This window comes from Mizuhopecten yessoensis, unplaced genomic scaffold, assembly GCF_002113885.1.
Source record: "Mizuhopecten yessoensis strain PY_sf001 unplaced genomic scaffold, ASM211388v2 scaffold6015, whole genome shotgun sequence".
NCBI lineage: Eukaryota > Metazoa > Mollusca > Bivalvia > Pectinida > Pectinidae > Mizuhopecten > Mizuhopecten yessoensis.
The window spans coordinates 184,551-207,998 of NW_018406337.1; the positions used below are offsets into that span (position 1 = coordinate 184,551).

The 23,448-nt window shown below is 36.0% G+C and overlaps 1 protein-coding gene across 1 annotated transcript; it reads left to right on the top strand.

Moving 5' to 3' along the window:
* The first annotated feature begins 493 nt into the window (after positions 1–493).
* On the top strand, positions 494–22,341 carry LOC110451421 (zinc metalloproteinase nas-14-like). Its single transcript, XM_021499429.1, has 15 exons — positions 494–644; positions 4,394–4,496; positions 8,675–8,783; positions 10,258–10,340; positions 10,906–11,026; positions 11,848–11,917; positions 12,205–12,408; positions 12,577–12,712; positions 13,336–13,458; positions 14,110–14,244; positions 14,936–15,085; positions 15,979–16,263; positions 16,604–16,789; positions 18,793–18,921; positions 21,344–22,341. The coding sequence occupies exons 1-15, from the start codon at positions 612–614 to the stop codon at positions 21,526–21,528; spliced, it is 2,052 nt and encodes a 683-aa protein (XP_021355104.1). The 5' UTR covers positions 494–611; the 3' UTR covers positions 21,529–22,341.
* The last annotated feature ends 1,107 nt before the right edge of the window (positions 22,342–23,448 follow it).

Consider the following 23,448-nt stretch of genomic DNA (forward strand, 5'->3'; position numbering starts at 1 on the left):
TCAAAATGGGCCCGAGACAAAGTACTTAAACCGACTGAACTTTTTGGGGATCGTTCGTATAAAATAGCATAGTGACATCATTAGTTTGGCGGATGTGAAAACATCCTTCTTTTCGACAATGTAGTTTAAGCAAATATTTCGTCTCTATGTCAAAATTTTATATAACACAAATAATTATTCACGTGTATATATAAATGATTTGAATTGTCTTTAGAATATCAACTGTGCGATCACGAAAAGAACATCTTTAATTCTTTCAGACATGATGGTTTAATCATTAATGCCCATTTTTGTGATATAATATGTTTGAAGTGTTTTAACGCGATACTGTTTAGAACCCCACTGTTGATGAATATTTCCGCGTATTAGTACGATTTATCTACATATAAGGGCCTATGAGTGTATAATAAGTGAGCACCCCTAAAGTGCCTCTTCCGCTAGGCCAGATGATGGGGCTGTTCAGCCTCTGACGGATGTCTATATAAAAGAAAATGTTCATGGTGAAAATAAACAGTATATATTTCTAGCATCAGGTACGCAGTACACACATTGTAAGGCACTAGTTGTACTTAGGACCCCACTGTTACGTGGACGTACAAGGACTGGTCATTATGAGGGTTATCTACCGGACAGCACTACTCACGGTAATTATAATGTTATAGCACGCTCGCTATACTGGTTGTAACCTCTATCACAGTCTTCATTTATTTATTTGTTTGATTTAAAACTCAAACGCTTCACATTTCAAATTTAATACCGGTTTTTTTTTAAATTCTATAAAAACATTCGATGCTCCTCGTTCATTACGTGTAAACTGATGCGTAAGATTGTGGTTTTAGACAAGAAAAAGAAGTTTGGTAAGCATGGAGAGTTCGACCATTCACAAATTAATGTACACATATTTAAAAAAACAACATTTTCGATGAAGACAATAAAACTTTATTAGTATATTTTAACCTTTCATTGTTGAAAACGACGTGGGAGTGTCGTAATGATATCGTAAAAGATAACAAGAATGGAGATAATTTCCCTACTCTATAGGTCAGATGTAACAAAGACCAGAAACTCGATAAAAGAGATATCTTAGCATCTGTTATGATCTACGATAATATCACTACATTCACGATATCATCTAACTCCTCAGTTTAAAATGGGATTTGCCGTATCAGTTAACAATACCGATTTCAGAATGTTTATACATACATCGATACGACAATGAAAGTAACTTATATATAGTCTGTATCGAAACAAGATGTAACGTTAGTGAGATCATTGACACAGAGTCTTTAGTGTAACGCTACTTAGGAAGAAATGTGTTTCCAATAGAACTGATACAACGATCCATTTCGTCTGGGATATTTTATAACAATACCTCCAGGCATTATACTCTACCATACGTTATACTTCATCACAACGTCTGGCTAGCATACATTCCTTCGTATGGAATACTTTGTTACTAATCCACTATGTCTCTCTCAATCATCTGTGATACTTCATTATAAAGCCATTATATCTTTCTCTATATTCTGTGATACTTCATTAAAAGCCACTATAAATTATCTTTCTCAATCATCTGCGATCCTGAATACAAAGCCGTTGTATTTTTCTCTATCGTCTGCGAACATTTATTATAGAGCCACTATAGTTTTCTCTGTATTCTGCATTTTTCTATAACAATGCTATTTTATACCCAATCGTCTGTCATATTTCATAACAGAGTCTGACTTAATTATATTATATCGTCTGAGGTATTTTATTACAAATTTACTATATACCCAGTCTACTGTGATATTTTATAACAGAGTCTGACTTAGTTATATTCAATCGTCTGAGATATTTTATCACAAAGTCAGACTTCTGTATACTATATCGCCCTTCAGTCGACACGTTATCTACCTAATGAGCATGTTAAGTAATGAAATAAGATTTAAATGTCACAGAGGTCAAATTGCACGTGCTCAGTGACAAAAAAACGCATTCACGCACGTGGCTCCTTGATAATATATAACAGATTAAATATTAATTTTACTTTATTTTTCTAAAGGGTTCTTATCTTTTAGTGTGAAATGTCTCTGTGAAGTTTTTGCTAAACATTTTGGTAGGAATGCCGTCTATAGCTACCAACTGTCCATATCCTACCATTGTTTTCAGTACTGGTTTTACTAATTGACCTGGTAAATCTGTTCGGTATTAGGTCTTTCAGTTTTGATTGAGTTTGTAATGATACTATATCATTTTATGCCTGGCATTTCACATATCATAATACATTGACATTTGAAATGGTCAGAAAAACACGATTTCTCTTAATGTCATGATCCGGTTAATGTCACGTTTTCATCTGACAAATGAGAAGTGATATTAAGCGAAATCTATTGTTTTAGTAAATGTTCACCCATTTATTTTCTTTAAAGTAAAATTGTTGTTTCGTTAACTGTTGACTATATTAGTATATTACATATACAGTATATATACATATACAAACAGATTTAGCGCTCTCACTCATAGTAGCCTTGTTCTACTTCCGCTTTGTCATCAAGCTTGCGTATTTCAGTGACATGGCTACTTTAACTTAAGCGTCTAGGACCCTGTTTTGAATATGACTAAACTTAACATCATGTTAGGTATTAAACAGTCGTTGTAGTAAACTATGTATTACCTTTTTTATGTTTGACAGTGAGCGCAAGGTTTTTTCTATCTATCATGTAGGTACTTATTGAAGTTTGCACTCTGCCGTAGAGGGAGAGGAAATATAATTGTATGTTGTATGTTAGAATATTTTGATCATGGAGATAATAAGATGTAATATTCTAGAATACACTTATCACAGCCTGTCGCAGTTATGTATGCTATCTTTACATTGTTTACGGTCCTACAAACAAAGCAGCAACACTCACAACAATACTTTAAGACACGTCCGCCATCCTCTTAGAGCGGTTGCCAAAGAATGCCACAAAGCCACGAGGATGAACCAAGCGTGTCGGCAGCCCCAAATAAACTAGCTGACGTTTCCTTTTATTTCACATTTTGTGGTAGTTACTCCTATGATTTGAATATAACAACTTCGTTATGCTTGAATAGTAATACCAGTTTTGTGTTTGGAATAATAACATGGCTCTGTTGGAATACAAAACACCAAATGTCACCATTTTGATGGCAATATTTGGATAGGAGTTTAGAGGCATAGAATTTATTTTGCAGATTTCTTGATGTCGGCCTCTTTTGAAATGATGCATATCACAATTAAATAACATTACATAACATTGAATAGTTCGTTTATTTATCAATTTATATGTGTATAGTTTACTATCGATATTAGGCTCATGGTTTCATTTACCGCCATTGCAGTTCAAGCTATGTTTTTCCTTATGCTCTTTATGATTCTTGGATTTCTTGCTGTAATGTCAAACTTCATCATTACGCCAAAATGTCGCTTGTCACTAATAGAAGCATACTGCAGCTTTACTACATCACGTGTAGAATCATGTCAGTATGTCAGGCCCACACTCCCATTACGATGATATATAATTGAAAACAATCTTATTCGACACTTTGTATAAATATCTGGGACTGCACTCAAGTATTTATACGTAAAACCAAACTGCCTATTTCCTAATCAAGTCACGGAGGTGCCAAGGTTAACAACTAAAAGTACAATCTGGTACACCGACAACTATTTTCTTTCGTGTAAGAGTTGTTTGAGTTAGGCTGTTATAAAAATCTTAGATAGCTGATAATGCACGATTTATCTAGCATATGACCATGTACACTGACATTGAACAAATTCAGGTTAATTATGTTTGGTCGAGGATGGCCCAGTCACATCGACGCTATGATGCTACTATAGGTATGTCTTCGTTTGGGTTTTTTACGGTATGACTCAGTTTCAATTTAAACTTCGTTAAAATGTGATTAGATGTTATACTGTCTGTGCCTGTTCGAAGACACGGGTCATACAATGTAATTTAAATGAGATTAGGAATAAAAATAACTTTATACCGATATATATACACTCAGTGAAAAGTGTATGTGGGTTTCCATGAAAAAGTCCTTCTTTGATCTCGAGTGGCGTATTTTGACCCATAATATGGTATTTATTTCACTCTCGTTAGTTAATTTTCAAAAGTTACAGAAAGACACTCGCTAAAGTTCGTGTCTTTTGTAACTTCTGAAAATTAACTAACTCAAATGAAAAATATACCATATTCAACAACCACTGTTTGTGTAACCTCTATATCGCCAATATCCTTTAATTGTAAATGGTGTTTTACATGGTTAAACAAAATTCGGTACAATTACAAGATGATTTTACTGAACATGAACAACCACTATTTTGATCTGTAAGGAATGTGGTTAAACCCTACAGGAAATGAGTCAACTCTTTCATCCTTTACAGGTGTGGTACGCGATGGTCTGTGTATACGGACAGAGGGACCGGAAACCAGCCACAGACCTGACCATCGACCAGATTATATTAAAAACTATGGGTGATAATCAAAGTAAGTATGACGTCATCACCGACACCAACTACAGAACTGTTGTGTTTTGCGAACTATAAAGAATAGTACTAATAGCGATATGTTTTATGCATTTTGCACAATAAGCAACTCGTCAGAAACACACTATAACACATGCTAGTCTGAACCCGTCTATTTCATTCACGTTCACTTAATGCTCTTGGCACGTGTTTTCTGGAAAAATAAAAAGATTGGTAAGATATATCATAACTATCCCATTAACAAGGGTACTGCCAAGATCCAGGTACTGCTAGAAGCGCAGGGCCATGTGATCAGTCTGGTTTCCGATGGGGTGTTAATTAACCTATATTATAGTAGTCCTACAGAGTATGAAACCAAACCCGGAAAAGTCACAATACACAACACCTAGACAGGCTACACGTACAGTATAGACAACACCTAGACATGCTACATGTACAGTATAGACAACATCTTGACAAGGCTACACGTACAGTATAGACAACATCTTGACAAGGCTACACGTACAGTATAGACAACATCTTGACAATGCTGAATTAAAGAATTTATATATACATAATAACACAAGTTCAACGATAATTAATATCCTCGCCAAAAGAACCGGAAGGTTGATAAACAATTGTTCACGAACTATACTTATTATGTTGATCGGTATAGGCCATTGAGTTCACATTCAAATCGGTTATGACGATAACATAAAATACATTTTTTCTTGCATCATTACTATTGAGTGCAGTCCGACACACAAACAGTTAGGCGCGATGGGTTGTTTACGTCTGTACATCAAAAACAAACACTCCTATATTGACGTTTACTATGGTTTTTAAACTCTTTGAAATAAAGCATCGAAAAAGCTTGTATCACATGAAACATAGCTAAGGGAATTCAATGAGATCTGTGTGCTAACAATAAGAACCAGGACCCGATTGAATAAGCCTAGTTAGCTTTACCTTTCCGTAGTTTAGAATTTCAAACTTATAATTGTCGAACCAATTTTTAAGTAATACAAGTATTCGTATTTCTTGTTTTTCGTTGACCATACTGTATCGCTTTACCTACAGCGATAGTAAGGATATGTTATAGTTCAGAAAATAAATTGGTCGGAAAGGTTGCTTTGACTGAAAGTCGTTAAGTAGACCTGGTCCAAGAAAAACATGGAGGCCAGATGTTTTCTACTGACACATATCCCCAAATGAAATCCACATCTCTGAAACAAATATCGCTGGTTCCTTTTGAACAAATAACAACCTATAAGTATCAAATTATCAATGTGCTCAGATGAAACAATAGGTGCTGCTACACACAGTTTATAGAGCGTGATAAGTGTGCCCGTGCGCTATGCACTACATATGCACGTGAGCTACCTTTACGCCACGTGGACTATCGCCGATAAGTTAGTCATATTCCTGCTTGGCAGGAGAGGGTACGTAAAAATTAGAGAGGAGAGCTCGCGTTTGTGCCAATGTATTTTTTTGTATTGTGATATGTTAACACGTTCGTCACACAGTATTTCCAATGTACTATCAAAGATCTAGTTCAGTGTACATTGTAGGTTACACTAATACATAACAATGGATATTAATAGTACTCAGGTAACAGTATACGTGGACAATACAGTTAAAAAATACGCTTCCAATCAAACCCAATTGGAAATATCATTCCCGTTTCACAGGGTATAATGGTGTATTTATTTGCCTACACACAGGCACGTATACTTAAATGACCTTAGCTGTTGATAGGACGTGAAACCCTATACAACCTACCAACCAGCCTATTTGACAAGGCTTATTTCTTAATATTGTCACACATCATGTATTGTGTGTTCGCATTGGCGTTTCTGAGTGAGCAGTAATAATGTAATGTTATACTTATTATTAATATTTCTTTAGTCAAATTATATCATATCGGTACGTAAACGATCAACATGATATATTCTTGTTGCTATTGATGATGTTACTGTCGTTTTGTTGCATGTTAATTTCTAATTTAAATAGTAACACTAGGATGGGACCTGGACTAATTATAGCATTCATTCATTTACACACTTATTAACATATCAGAGTTAACTTAGGGTGGTGAGGATGATATGGTATTTTGTGCATATGTATTAACACTGTGGTACATTTTGTACCTGTGGTTTGAGGCTGTGGTATATTTCATACCTGTGTATTGACGCTGTAGTACATTTTGTACCTGTGTATTGATGCTGTGGTGTATTTTATACCTGTGTATTGACGCTGTGGTACATTTTGTACCTTTGTATTGACGCTGTGGTACATTTTGTACTTGTGTATTGACGCTTTGGTATATTTTGTACTTGTGTATTGACGCTTTGGTATATTTTGTACGTGTGTTTTGACACTGTGGTACATTTTGTACTTGTGTATTGACGCTTTGGTATATTTTGTACGTGTGTTTTGACGCTGTGGTACATTTTGTACCTGTGTATTGACGCTTTGGTATATTTTGTACGTGTGTTTTGACGCTGTGGTACATTTTGTACCTGTGTATTGACGCTTTGGTATATTTTGTACGTGTGTTTTGACGCTGTGGTACATTTTGTACCTGTGTATTGACGCTTTGGTATATTTTGTACGTGTGTTTTGACGCTGTGGTACATTTTGTACCTGTGTATTGACGCTTTGGTATATTTTGTACGTGTGTTTTGACGCTGTGGTACATTTTGTACCTGTGTATTGACGCTTTGGTATATTTTGTACGTGTGTTTTGACGCTGTGGTACATTTTGTACCTGTGTATTGACGCTTTGGTATATTTTGTACGTGTGTTTTGACGCTGTGGTACATTTTGTACCTGTGTATTGACGCTTTGGTATATTTTGTACCTGTGTATTGACGCTGTGGTATATTTTGTACCTGTGTATTAACACTTTCGTATATTTTATACCTGTGTATTGACGCTGTGGTACATGTTGTACCTGTGTATTGACACTGCAGTATATTTTGTACCTGTGTATTGACGCTGTGGTACATTTTGTACCTGTATATTGACGCTTTGGTACATTTTGTACTTGTGTATTGACGCTTTAGTATACTTTGTACTTGTGTATTGACGCTGTTGTATATTTTGTGCTTGTGTATTGACATTGTGGTATATTTTATACCTGTGTATTGACACTGCTGTATATTTTGTACCTGTGTATTGACGCTTTGGTATACTTTGTACTTGTGTATTGACGCTGTTGTCTATTTTGTGCTTGTGTATTGACACTGTGGTATATTTTATACCTGTGTATTGGCACTGCTGTATATTTTGTACCTGTGTATTGACGCTTTGGTATATTTTGTACTTGTGTGTTGACGCTGTTGTATATTTTGTGCTTGTGTATTGACATTGTGGTATATTTTATACCTGTGTATTGACACTGCTGTATATTTTGTACCTTTGTATTGACGCTGTTGTATATTTTGTACCTGTGTATTGACACTGTGGTATATTTTATACCTGTGTATTGACACTGCTGTATATTTTGTACCTTTGTATTGACGCTGTTGTATATTTTGTACCTGTGTATTGACACTGGTATATTTTATACCTGTGTATTGACACTGCTGTATATTTTGTACCTGTGTATTGACGCTGTTGTATATTTTGTACCTGTGTATTGACACTGTGGTATATTTTATACCTGTGTATTGACACTGCTGTATATTTTGTACCTGTGTATTGACGCTGTTGTATATTTTGTACCTGTGTATTGACACTGTGGTATATTTTATACCTGTGTATTGACACTGCTGTATATTTTGTACCTGTGTATTGACGCTGTTGTATATTCTGTACCTGTGTATTGACACTGTGGTATATTTTATACCTGTGTATTGACACTGCTGTATATTTTGTACCTGTGTATTGACGCTGTTGTATATTCTGCACTGTGTGATGATGCTTTGGTATACCTTATTCATGTGTGTTGACGTTAAGGTACATTTAGTCCCCGTGTATTGTCGCTATAATATACAGCATTGATGATGTTGTGATATATTGTGACACTGTGTTGACAAAGATTATGAATAAGTTGTAAGAAATAGGAACATGATTTTGATAAAAAGGCTTGAGTATCATTTTCCGAAATTACTTAATCCCACTCGAATCGTCAGGGTTTTGGCAAACTTTCTTGGCATGGATTTTAACTACACTGATTAACATTTTTTAACCCAGTGGCAGCCAATTTAGTCCAGATACCCGGTGGCAAAAAACTCGCTGAACTGGACATGATGCTGACCCCAGAACAGTTTGCTGCGTTTTATCCAGACACCACAAAGAAAAGGTAAACATGTAGCTTCCTATTTTGTTGTTTTGTTTTTCTTCTTTTTTTTTGTTCAAGCATCAATCCCTTTGTAACTATACCGGTTCTTAGGATCCGGGGTCTAAAGCCTAGCCAGTTATATGTATGATTTCCTCAATAAGAAGACAACAGTTCATTGATTCATTCATTCCAACATTATATTCAAGCATGCTGATGTGTCCATCTACCCCCTTCTGCACAATCAGGGATGATTGCTTTAATGTTCTTTGTTTAATGACGGATAAAACGACAAGTTAATGACTCTACAAAGTCTTGAATGTTGTCTAATACTGATAACGTGATCGGAGCAGGACAATAACATACTAACGTAGTTTGTATCCCTGATACCTTCAGTACATTAACAATATGTGCAAAGTTAAACGTTGAGGAATATGCATATATCATAATCCTGAGATATTTTATTGGAATTTATTGTCAATATAACTGACTATTTCATGTAATGTTTACGTTACGTTATCACGACATTTACCTCCTTAAAAATCAGTTTAGTTATGAGCACGTCAGTTGTTTAAATACACAACATATATGTGCAATGGAAATAGTTAAGATGGCCATGTGACACAGGGTTTGTGGCTCACTTTTCCTTCACTAAGCACCATAGTCCAGCATACGTACTGCAATACTCATATAATCACTAAGCATCATAGCCCAGCATACGTACTGCAATACTCATATAATCACCTAGCACCATAGCCCAGCATCTTACTGCAATACTCATATAATCATTAAGCACAATTGTCCAGCATCTTACTGCAATACTCATATAATCACTAAGCATCATCAGTTTTCTTTGTTAATGACAGAAAAGGTATACATAAATGTTATATGTATGTGCGGTAGATCCTCCATTCAAAATAATAATTAAGCAACAAAATAATGATAAACGTAGGCAAGTCTTTACGCTCCAATTTGACACTTCCGTCACGTTTGATTGTACATGTTATTGGAAACTTATTAGGACTAGTCATCAACATGTTGCCAACGTTTTCAGTTTATCCCTTCAGAAAAAAACAGCTACGGGATGACAAGAAATGTATTAACCATATCAGTCGATCATACACTCGAGAAGTTGAAATCAATGAGGCTACATCTTCTTCTACTCCAGTCGCATTCTTCGATGTTAAGGTTTTTCCCTGTGTGATATGAGGACTGCTAATGTTGATCATTCTCGTTATTGTGCCTTGTTGTTTCATTGCCTCTATCCCATTTCTAACTTTGAGGACATTATATTATTTATATTTTACCTAGATTTACATGACGGGTGTCGTCGTATGTAATTTGAAAGGCTTCTTTGTAAATCATTCCTAGTGTCATATTTTGTCGTAGTTTTATCAATTCTGAGTACGAGTAACGGAAAGTGAGCTCTGTTTTTTTGTTTGTTTTGTAAACAAACACAATTCAATATACAGTTAGTTAAATTATGTTTTGGTGATAGGAAGAAGAGAAAAGCTGTGAGGAACACGGTCTTCCGTTGGCCCAATGCTGTGATGAAGTATGCATTCAGAGATGGAGTGTTCAGTAAGTAGCATAGATTTCATCATTTTCTGTCCAATCATAATCTCCATCGTCAACACAGTTTAATTTCACTGCTTTCTCCGTCAGTGTACCGTTTTGTACCATTTTATATTATTATTCGATGTACTGTCGCGGAACTTAACAAGCATTAACTTGAAGTAGTTAGAAATGATTTCGATACATTACATGTACATACAGAATATATAAAATAATCATAATAACTTTATTAAAGTTCGAAAGCCATGTACCTGCAAATGACCTGGTACAGTTGTAAGTGGTTTATGAATTAGCAGTGTTTGAGAGACTTTCTGATAAAGGAAGCATTTCGATACTTCAATGTGGGCCTAATGAACAAATAAGTGAGATTATACAATGTATGCTTGTTTTTGTTTGAATCCATTGCGTGTGTACGTTGTAGCTTAATTACCTGCCCTGTTGTATATTTGCCTTGTAGAGGGGGGTGGGTGGGGGTGGGGGGTCTAATCAGTCACCTGAAGTTTACTGATATTTGTACAACATGACGAGTTTCCATTATATCACATCGCTTACTCAATACAATGTATTTTAGGTAATTTAGACAAATACATGATCAAGGTGTCGATGAGGGAATGGGAGAAGTACACGTGTGTCCGCTTCGAGGAGAGGGAGCCATCCGATACTGACTACGTTTTATTTAACGACGGCTTTGGGTAAGTTGTCATTCCTTCTTTTGAATTTAATTTCATATATGAACGTCATACATACTAATGCGAGTATATCAAGATTTAAGATTTTGATGATATAAAACAAACAAAAAAACAAAAAAAAAACAAAAACAGGCAATCACAAACATATATATATATAGAATTTCCGATGGAAACCCTAGAAGGGTCATCGGGGCCAAAAGGCCTATTGACTTTGTGATGAGTAGTTAATACTGTTTATGATACATATGATTCACAAACAACAGAAAAGGGTCGAACGGGATATATAGCGATTGGAATACCTGTAATAAACAAAGAAACCCGTTCTTAACTGCCTACAATGACAGAAACTGTAGACGTACACCATCAAACGATCAGTTCATGCTGAAAGAATTTTAAAGGTAGAGAGAATCTGAAATTGCCAACAGCATGAAAATGAAGGATTTCAACAAACCTATATTCTACCGATTAATCTATCATCTTTATGAGCTCTTTGTTGATATATCATGTAAACACTTTGCTACAAACCATGAACATGTCGGTAATGTGTGATACTTTGTACGTAAACTTAAACATTTACATGTATTTAGAACCACTTTATGCAATCGTATGGAATTCATAAGGGGAGATAGCGCAATGTTTTAATAACTTCCGGTCGGACTCCATATCTGTAGAGTAGATAAGTAGAAGAGAGAGGTGTAATATTGGTATTACTTGTGCTTGATAATCTGAACGTTTATCTACAAAAGATGATGTTGAAATCACTTAACAAATATACGTCTTAAATACTTACTTTTCATTAAATGTAACATATTCCACCATTCCAGATGTAACTCACAGTTAGGAATGGTGAGGGGAGAACAGCTCCTCAATTTGGATGCCAACGGATGCAGATGGGTAAGCAATGTTTGCTTGATGTTGTTAATCCGCATCACACGTCACTGATATGGCAGAATGAGACGCACAAAACAGTAAGGTTAAGGTTCATCGCTAAATTTAATATTCTCAGCTTATAATGAACATTAGTATGGCCGATTTCAATTATATAAGGGAAATCAGTGTGTAGGCGATAAAAGGGTAAATAAACGTTAATTAAAACACCAACAACCAAAACTCAGCAGGGTAAACGTCACACTACAGTCACTGAATATTCAAATACCACGTGAACCCCTATGTCTCAACAGAAAGGATTGTACTTGCACGAGATAGGCCACGCCCTCGGCCTTATTCATGAGCACCAGCGACCAATCAGAGATGGATTCATCAGGATCCTTAGTCAGAACGTGGAACCTTCCATGCGGCGCTGGTTCGAAAAGTACCCGGCTGGCACTGTCAATCCCTACAACGTCTCATACGAATACTCCTCTGTCATGCACTACGGAATTACGGTAAGTGGCAAAACAAATTAACAATGAAATTCATATAAATTCATCCATAAAACTCCCTATCACTGAACGTACAGTTAGCCATGATTTAATGTATTTACATATAAATTATAACATAGTATGTTTCTGGATTCTCTTCACAAAACGTGATATGTCTGTCGGTCACTGTAGGCCTTCTCCAGCGACGGAAAAAAACAAACCATCCAGGCCACACAGTCGGACAGAGAAAGCGAGATTGGACGTGTATACCTAAAGGAACTGTCGTTTACCGATATAGAGGTCGTCAGCAACATGTATAACTGTAACGGTAAGTCGTGACGTCAGCAGCAAGTATAACTGTAATAGTGGGTTGTGCGTCAGCAACATGTGTAAATGTAACGGTAAGTTGTGACGTCAGCAACATGTTTTACTGTAACGGTAAGTTGTAACGTCAGCAACATGCATTACTGCAACGGTAAGTTGTGACGTCAGCAGCAAATATAACTTATAGTAGATTGTAACGTCAGCAACATGTATAACTAATAGTGGATTGTGACGTCAGCAACATGTGTAACTGTAACGGTAAGTTGTGACGTCAGCAATATGTATAACTGATGGAAATATGCAGCGTCAGCAGCAAGTATAACTGTTATAGTGAGTTGTAACGTCAGCAACATGTGTAACTGTAACGGTAAGTTGTGACATCAGCAGCAAGTATAACTAAAAGTAGATTGTGACGTCAGCAGTATGTATAACTAATAGTGGATTGTGACGTCAGCAACATGTGTAACTGTAACGGTAAGTTGTGACGTCAGCAATATGTATAACTGTAACGGTAAGTTGTGACGTCAGCAATATGTATAACTGTAACGTTAAGTTGTGACGTCAGCAGCAAGTTTAACTAATAGTGAGTTGAGACGTCAGCAACTTATTTTTTTTTACTTTTCACAGATCACTGTGACAAAGTGAGCAAGGTTTGCGTCAATGGCGGATTTCTGGACCAAAACTGTGAATGTCTCTGTCCAGATGGTACATACAATTGCGAGCAGGGCAACGTTCAGCCGGGAGACCCGAGTAAGTATACATGAACCAATTTCTTTTATCTTCAACTTTTACAATACGCACTTCTTTGAAGGGAACAAAATCTTCGTTGAATGACGATGTTTCTTCATTTCTAAAGGCAGTTTTCTGTCTGAGATCCATACTACAGAAATTTTCATCGTGCTCTGACGCGTTTTGGCTGCAGTATACTTTAACTGGATTGCTATTAATTTCAGCAATATCTGAAGTTTGTCCTTCTATTAGCGCAATATTTTGTAACACGATATACTATAGTATGATTAGTTAAACCACTCGTTTGTATCTTGGTCCTCCCATTACTACTATCAAAGGACAGGGTAGTCTCGTGACTTAGTGACCACACACTACTCTAACTGTGGTTTACTGCGTCAGTGGAACGCCCTGAGTGCGGTTCCCCTAGAACTAGCATTAATGGCTCTATGATTGTGACGCTCTCGCAACTAGCGCGCTGTTTGTTACATGATCTATTTCCGTTCTGAAAAGGATAGTTGTCAGGATCCTGTGAAATTCCCATTCCCATCACTGCCTACCTATGTTACATCACGTTTTGTTATGCATCATTCTTATTCAGACTCATTGACCGCGACATGATCTGATAGGGAAACTTTAATTTCTTAAATACATTTGTTGTCATCGCTGTTGCAGGTTGTGTCAACATTGCCAGCGACTGGCAGTGTAACATATGGGCTACACAGGCGGAGTGCTCCAACAACGCCCCTTTCATGAACGACAAATGTCGTAAAGCTTGTGGTGTCTGTGGAAGGCCGACATCTAGTGCAGGTACGTGTAACTAACAACTTAGGTTATGCATGTGTATTGGGTTTGAGATGGGTGAGGATTATTTAGAGAAGAATCGAAACAGCTTCACACTTCGACTTTTCATTTTATTCCCGGAAACAGGAAGTTAAACAACAAAACATAGAAACAAAATACGGAAACGGAATACCAAAATACACAAAACGGTCAATTGCGAATGTTCTATTGATGGTTATAATATAATATATGCCATTTATATAACACATGTACGTAGATAAATTCTATGCTGTATAATTATTAGTAAAAGATGCTCATATTTCATGTACTGCGACAGATTTAATTAAAACCTATCGAAATATTGATATTGTATTAAGTGGTTATCATAGTAAATCGCTTTGCACTAGTGCAAAAAAACACCGGTAAAATATGGTCACAGTTCGAACGATATCCACCATTCTCCATTATAATACAAACGCCTAGAGCCTTGGTCTATACAGAACGTGACCCATCGTTTGATGACCACAGGTAAGGACGTGCCCTGTATATACTGTCAAAGTGGCATTTCTAGCTTCAGCTAGAGGAAATTTCCCTTTAGTTCACCGGTAGAGCGACAAGTTAGAAAGTCTGGGATCGCGTGTTCGAGCCGCAACGAAGTCACATATTTTCTTTTCACAGTTTCATTCCTATGACAACCATTATTTCTCTATCTCTTTAGATGACAGGGGTGAGTGTGTCGATTTTTATGACGATGCAGCGTGCAGAAAATGGAAGGACAATGGCGACTGTATCGTCAATGAGGAATGGATGAGACGAAGCTGCAACTACACGTGTGGATTATGTGACCGAAACGCCAGCCCACCCGGAAGTACGTCACACCACTATGTCGGAACACTACTTCTACACCATATTGTCATGAAATAGTAGTTCCATTATACACCATAATGTCGTAATACACAAGTCTGGTTAAACACCCTATAGTCGTTATATACAGGTTATCTATCATATAGTCGTTATACACAGGTTATACACCATATAGTCGTTATACACAGGTTATACACCAAATTGTAGAAATACCCAGGTCAAGTTTATACCATATTGTCGTTATACACATGTCAAGTTAATACCATATTGTCGCTATACACAGGTTATACACCAAATTGTCGTTATACACAGGTCAAGTTAATACCATATTGCCGTTATACACAGGTCAAGTTATTACAGCATATTGTTATTCACAGGTCATGTAGATATATTGTGGGAAGGATTTCTCAGCTGAATACTCTGACCGTGAGCTTTACATGTTTGAAGATAGTCTAGAAGTTAAATAAAAAACATTGATAAAAAATATGATTGTCTACTAGCAAATCTTCAAATTCATACAAAATAAAATGCTCGTTCCCTCATTCGACAAAGAAACAAGTCACGCGACTCTGTTGTTTACATTTGCAGGGGGTGGGGGCTTTTTGAAGAGCGTTGGTCTGTTGGAAATAATACATGCACGCACATGGTCTATCGTCAAATAGGACATGGTTATTGACCAATGAGTAGTGACGTTAACATTACATCGAAGACGTGGTAGAATAGGACGGAACACACCAAAACAAACCAAACGGTAACTCCTATACGTGAAGTATTTGAGCAAATTTGGGGGTTGATGAATCTATCAACAATGTAGTATTAGCAATTATATTTACTTTGGTAACTGAATCGTTTTTTCCACATGCCATCAAATAAATTATGGTATAATCTTAATTCTAGCGAGCTGTGAAAACCGCCACAACAGTGATAGCCAGTGTGAAGAGTGGGCCCGTAAAGGAGAGTGTCAGATTAATCCAGCCTGGATGCCAGACAACTGTCAGAAAGCTTGTCGTACATGTCCCATCACAGGATCGACCACACGTAGACCACGAGTGACCACACGTAGGCCACAAGTGACCACGACACGCTCACGAGTGTCAACACGGCGACCAGTAACAACCACCCGACGGCCAATAAGAACAACTACTCCCTATACAACACCTACTACAACCGCTATACCCAGAGGTTAGATAGTCAACGTTATTGTAAAGGACGATTTTGAAGTTGCAATTAAGGCAATTTGTTTGAAATCCGATTACGCCCTTCGCGATTTACGCTCCTCGTGATTTACGCTCCTTGCGATTACGTTCCTCATAAGAACGCTTCTCGTAATTACGCTCCCGACGATAAACGCTCCACATGATTACGCTACTCACGGATTACACTCCTTGCGACTTATGCTTCTCGCAATTTCACACATTACATAGCTCGTTGAATAGAGGTTATTGAACTTAATACTTCAAGGAAAATATTGTATATAATTAAATGGAAAACAAATAATTGAAACACATTTTTCCTTGAACAGCTGACTGCTTAAACCGCTGGCCAGACTCCAGTTGCGATGCCTGGGCAAAGGGTGGTCACTGTCAAATCAACCCCACATTCATGGAGGTCAACTGCATGCTGTCTTGTGACGAATGTCCACAGAAAAAGGAGACCACTTCGAATACAGGAGACACAGACACTACTGGAGTTATGACAACCACTGGCAGTAAGTCCCCTCATTTCTGTTTCGCATTTTTTTATACAAAGATCCCAGTACCACAGTAAAACAATAAGCATTAGAATTTGTTTGGCATGACTATAGCTTTTTTGATCATTTATTTCTGAAAATAAAACAATATACTGCGGAAGTTTTATGAAAAATGTAAATAGAGATGGGAATGTTCTGAGTGTAAAATTGCAACCAGGCCCGACCAGGATTCAAAACGTACATAAAGAACGTGAAAATGTTACTCTCGAGGAGGACATTTTCATTTATTAGTTATAAAGTTACTATCGAGAAAGGTATTTTAGAGTGGATATATTACTATTGCGGAGGACACAGAAAAAGAAATAACGTTACTATTGAGTAAGACACAGAAATAGTGATGACGTTACTATTTAGTTAGATATTTAAAAGTGGTAATATTACCATTGCGGAAGACACAGAAAAATGAAATAATGTTACTCTTTAGGAAGGCAGAGAAATAGTGATAACGTTACTATTGAGATGGACACAGAAATAGTGATAACGTTACTATTGAGTAAGACACAGAAATAGTGATAACGTTACCATTGAGGTGAACACAGAAATAGTGATAACGTTACCAATGAGGTGGACACAGAAATAGTGATAACGTTACTATTGAGTAAGACACAGAAATAGTGATAACGTTACCATTGAGGTGGACACAGAAATAGCGATAACGTTACTTTTGAGTAAGACACCGAACTAGTGATAAAGTTACTTTTGAGGACGACACAGAAATAGTGATAACGTTACTATTGGGGATGACACAGAAATAGCGATAACGTTACTATTCAGTAAGACACAGAAATAGTGATTATATTTCTATTGAGAACGACACAGAAATAGTGATAACGTTTCTATTGAGGACGACACAGAAATAGCGATAACGTTTCTCTTGAGGACGACACAGAAATAGCGATAACATTTCTATTGAAGACGCCACAGAAATAGTGATAACGTTACTATTTAGTAAGACACAGAAATAGTGATAACGTTACCATTGAGGTGGACACAGAAATAGCGATAACGTTACTTTTGAGTAAGACACCGAACTAGTGATAAAGTTACTTTTGAGGACGACACAGAAATAGTGATAACGTTACTATTGGGGATGACACAGAAATAGCGATAACGTTACTATTGAGGACGACACAGAAATAGTGGTAACGTTTCTATTGAGGACGACACAGAAATAGTGGTAACGTTTCTATTGAGGACGACACAGAAAAGCGATAACGTTTCTATTGAGGACGACATAGAAATAGTGATAACATTTCTATTCAGGACGACACAGAAATAGCGATAACGTTTCTCTTGAGGACGACACAGAAATAGCGATAACGTTTCTCTTGAGGACGACACAGAAATAGCGATAACGTTACTATTCAGTAAGACACAGATATAGTGATTATATTTCTATTGAGAACGACACAGAAATAGTGATAACGTTTCTATTAAGGACGACACAGAAATAGTGATAACATTTCTATTCAGGACGACACAGAAATAGCGATAACGTTACTATTCAGTAAGACACAGAAATAGTGATTATATTTCTATTGAGAACGACACAGAAATAGGGATAACGTTTCTATTGAGGACGACACAAAAATAGCGATAACATTTCTATTGAGGACAACACAGAAATAGTGATAACGTTTCTATTGAGGACGACACAGAAATAGCGATAACATTTCTATTGAGGACGACACGGAAATAGCGATAACGTTTCTATTGAGGACGACACAGAAATAGTGATAACGTTACTATTGAGTGAGACACAGAAATAGTGATAACGTTACTATTGAGTAAGACACAGAACCAGTGATAACGTTACTATTGAGGACGACACGGATAATAGTGAAATGGTACCATTGTTTGTTATCCTTTTCTCGTATAGAACGCTATCATGCACTTAACAAATTGTGCGTGCAATCGTTACGTAAATAGAATGCTAATGACACGATTGTTCTCGGTTTCAGATTCAGAGTGTAAAAATAGCCCGGACTGGGATAAGTACTGTGGTGACTGGGCCAATCATGACCACTGTTCTCTCAATCCCGGCTGGATGAAGGTCTTTTGTATGAAGTCCTGTAGGTCGTGCTCTTCATGTAAGTTTAATAATCAACTCTGGTTTTATTGTTTTGTTTGGATAGAATGGCAACTGACAAAATACAAAAGTAATACAGTATAATTATGGAAGATGGTATTATGGTCTCTATGTGAAGGGGAAAGGTAGGGAGTCAGGAACAATTGCCGCTTCGTATAATTCACACGTTAAGTTACAGCAGACCAGACTGCTATTTTGTAATATCTATAGTTAAGATTAGGTTGTGGATATGTAGTTTAATATAGTTTAGACGAGGTTTAATATATTTTAGATTGGATAGAAGCTACGAAGTTTAATATAGTTTAGACGAGGAAGTATATAATATAGTTAAGTATAGTTAAGGCGAGGTAGTGTCTGTGTAGTTTAATATAGTTTGGACGTGGTAGTATCCATGTAGTTTAATATAGTTTAAACGAGGTAGTGTCTGTGTAGTTTAATATAGTTTAGATGAAGTAGTGTCTGTGTAGTTTAATATAGCTTAGATGAGGTAGTGTCTGTGTAGTGTAATATAGTTTAGACGAGGTAGTGTCTATGTAGTTTAATATAGTTAAGATGAGGTAGTGTCTGTGTAGTTTAATATAGTTTAGTTGAGTTAGTGTCTGTGTAGTGTAATATAGTTTAGACGAGGAAGTATATAATATAGTTAAGTATAGTTAAGGCGAGGTAGTGTCTGTGTGGTTTAAAATAGTTTAGGTGAGGATGTGTCTGGGTAGTTTAATAGTTTAGCCACTTTAGTGTCTATGTAGTTTAAAATAGTTTAGATGAGGGTGTGTCTGTGTAGTTTAATATAGTTTAGATGAGTTAGTGTCTGTGTAGTTTAATATAGTTAAGACGAGGTAGTGTCTGTGTATGTAAATGTAGTTTAGATGAGGTAGTGTCTATGTAGTTTAATATAGTTTAGATGAGGTAGTGTCTGTATAGTTTAATATAGTTTAGATGAGGANAATAGTTTAGATGAGGATGTGTCTGTGTAGTTTAATAGTTTAGACAATTTAGTGTCTATGTAGTTTAATATAGTTTAGATGAGGTAGTGTCTGTGTAGTTTAATATAGTTTAGATGAGGTAGTGTCTATGTAGTTTAATATAGTTTAGATGAGGTAGCGTCTGTGTAGTTTAATATAGTTTAGACGAGGTATTGTCTGTGTAGTTTAATATAGTTTAGATGAGGTCGTGTCTGTGTAGTTAAATGTAGTTTAGATGAGGTAATGTCTGTGTAGTTTTATAGTTTAGACGAGGTAGTGGCTGTGTAGTTTAATATAGTTTGGATAAGGTCGTGTCTATGTAGTTTAATATAGTTTAGATGAGGTAGTGTCTATGTAGTTTAATATATACTTTAGATGAGGTAATGTCTGTGTAGTTTAATATAGTTTAGAGGAGGTAGTGTCTATGTAGTTTAATATAGTTTAGATGAGGTAGTGTCTATGTAGTTTAATATAGTTTACATGAGGTAGCGTCTGTGTAGTTTAATATAGTTTAGACGAGGTATTGTCTGTGTAGTTTAATATAGTTTAGATGAGGTCGTGTCTGTGTAGTTAAATGTAGTTTAGATGAGGTAATGTCTGTGTAGTTTTATAGTTTAGACGAGGTAGTGGCTGTGTAGTTTAATATAGTTTGGATAAGGTCGTGTCTATGTAGTTTAATATAGTTTAGATGAGGTAGTGTCTATGTAGTTTAATACAGTTTAGATGAGGTAGTGTCTGTATAGTTTAATATAGTTTAGATGAGGTAGTGTCTGTATAGTTTAATATAGTTTAGATGAGGTAGTGTCTATGTAGTTTAATATAGTTTAGATGAGGTAGTGTCTGTGTGGTTCAATATAGTTTAGATGAGGTAGTGTCTGTGTAGTTAAATGTAGTTTAGATGAGGCAGTGGCTGTGTAGTTTAATATAGTTTAGATAAGGCAGTGTCTATGTAGTTTAATATAGTTTAGATGAGGTAATGTCTGTGTAGTTTAATATAGTTTAGATGAGGTAGTGTCTATGTAGTTTATTATAGTTTAGATGAGGTAATGTCTGTGTAGTTCAATATTGTTAAGATGAGGTAGTTTCTTAATGCGTTATATAGTTTATACGATATTGTGTCTATGTAGGTTAATATAGTTTAGATTCAGTAGAATGTATGAAGTTTGAGTTAAGAAGAGGTAGTGTATGTACGCAATTGTAAAAGTTTAGATAATGTAGTGTCTATCGGTAGCTTATAAAGTTTAGATGAGATAGTGTTTTAAAGTGGGGAGCAATGAAAAGTCTGTTTTGGGGTATTTACTTCCTCTATAAACGTTTAAACTGTTTGAATATTTCATCCTTCGGAACGTTGAGCCAGTAGCTTGCTGACAAAAATTAACATTTTTTATTTCATATATTTCATTGAAATGGTGTGATATTTTCAAATAGAAAAAATAATAATTTCATTCTATTCCTTTGTAGCTTTACGTCAACTAGCCAAACGACAGGCTATGGCTGAGGGAGTCATTAACGAGGACGGGTCCATTAAAAACGGGACGAATCCATTTGGAGAGATGCCTCTGACCCCGCTGAACTCTGCGGCCACTGAGAGGTCAATCTTTGGCCTTCTCCTCACAATGGCAATCTGTGCTCTCATGGGTCATTAGTTCATCAGCACCAACTGTGATAAACTTCAATAGTAATGTTATCATGATGTCTGAACGGTGGTATTTGGTTTTTCTTTTGTGAGAATTGTACGTGTCGTGTGTCTGCTGCTATCTCCTCAACAGTATCTCTTTAATTACAATTAATGTGTGTGACAAGTTCTGTCATGAATATTCAACATGATGCAATATAAGTCAAGGTATGCTGGAATCCTAATTTGAAATAAATATATATATATATATATATATAACATTGAAGTTGGGATGCCGATTTCATTATCAAAACTGGTCTTCCAGCATATCATAATTAAAATAGTCTAACAAATATAAATAAACCAAGACCAGGTGGTCGGGCCTGTACCTATTAAGCACACGCAATTGTTGACTAAAGTGTTGGATAGGACTGTGATAGCATTGTGTCCGATGTCTGTTGTAGTCTTTAGCAGTCGACCCTGGCTGTAATAGACCCGATATAAGTTGTATACTATTGTTCGCACACGTTTACATTGGGAAAGCTTTATACAGATTTTATTGATGTATTTCTGTGATAAAACGAATCTTAGCGTGCAGTCGCTTTAGAAATGGTTGGGTAGATATTTGATCAAGGGAACCACGCTTCCGGACAATCATCCTATATTTAAGTATTAGGAACAGATCTGGAAGAGTAAGACTTTAATTTTTAGAAGTTTCCGGAACCTAAGTTTTATCGCTCCTACGTTTGATGTGGATCAAACATAGTCTCATTAAACAACCTATGCAAAGATAACTTTGGTTGCAAAAAATATGTGTTTTATATATTGTTACTTTAAAAAAAAACGGACGGATTTACATAAGTACTATGTACTTGTTTCTGGATCCTTTTCTGTATTTATAACCATGTACTATTGTAATTAAACATCAATAAAATAAAGTTTAAACTAAAAAAACCCCACAGTAAGTCGGTCATTATCGACACGGGACTGTGTAGATAAAAAAGCTTTCAGACAATGTATTTTTATTTTTGTATTTAGCATTGTATAAAAGAATGATGAAGATCTTTATGTATATTTTTATAATGGTGTTTTATGATCGGTTCATGTCCTTTTTGAGTGTTAAATAGATGTTTAACACTAAGACTATGTCATATCAGCGACAGCGGTGTTGGCTTCATCTTTGTCAAGTACTATATCGTTCATGACACCATATATTCATTCAAATCAGAAATAATCCAACCGAACGAGGGACATTTAAAAAGAGATTAAGATAGTGGTTGTCCCAAATCCCAATTCTTGGACATGTTATTGAACAGAGCGAGGTGTCATTATACATCCTATCCGCGGAATAACCACCGTATTTACTAAATTTCACTTACATCATTTATTTACAATCCGTCTATGTTTTAGAAATGATTCATTTTCATATATTTTGTTGTAATTCGTTTTTTTATAATCAATTATTATTTTTTATCTTGTTCCCTTGTTTGTAAAGTTCAACACGAAATTGTGTCGGATTATCAATGTTTGTTGTAAAACAGGATATCATAGAGAATTAACAGATGAGCTATTCTCCAACTTTTCTAATCACGTTTTTCGTCTGGAGGAATAATAATGTTTAATCTGCTCCCACACACAATGCTGTGTTTATCAAACGTCATCACTTTAGTTTAACCATCTATTACAACAGATTGGGTCATAAACTGGGTCACATATTTCACGAGCCATTGATGGTGCCTTCCATTGGGATCACCGTTTGAACTTCGAGGATTTTGACGATGGGAAATTCAAAGTGTGAGAGATAAATAACCATTCACTCCTGTGAAATGTGCAGATTGAAATATCAACCATTGAGATAAAAATTTCAGGTTTTTATTTCTCTGCCAAATAATTCTGAATATTAATTATAATATCCGTTTTTGCGAAATGCCACTCTATAAATGTTTTTTTC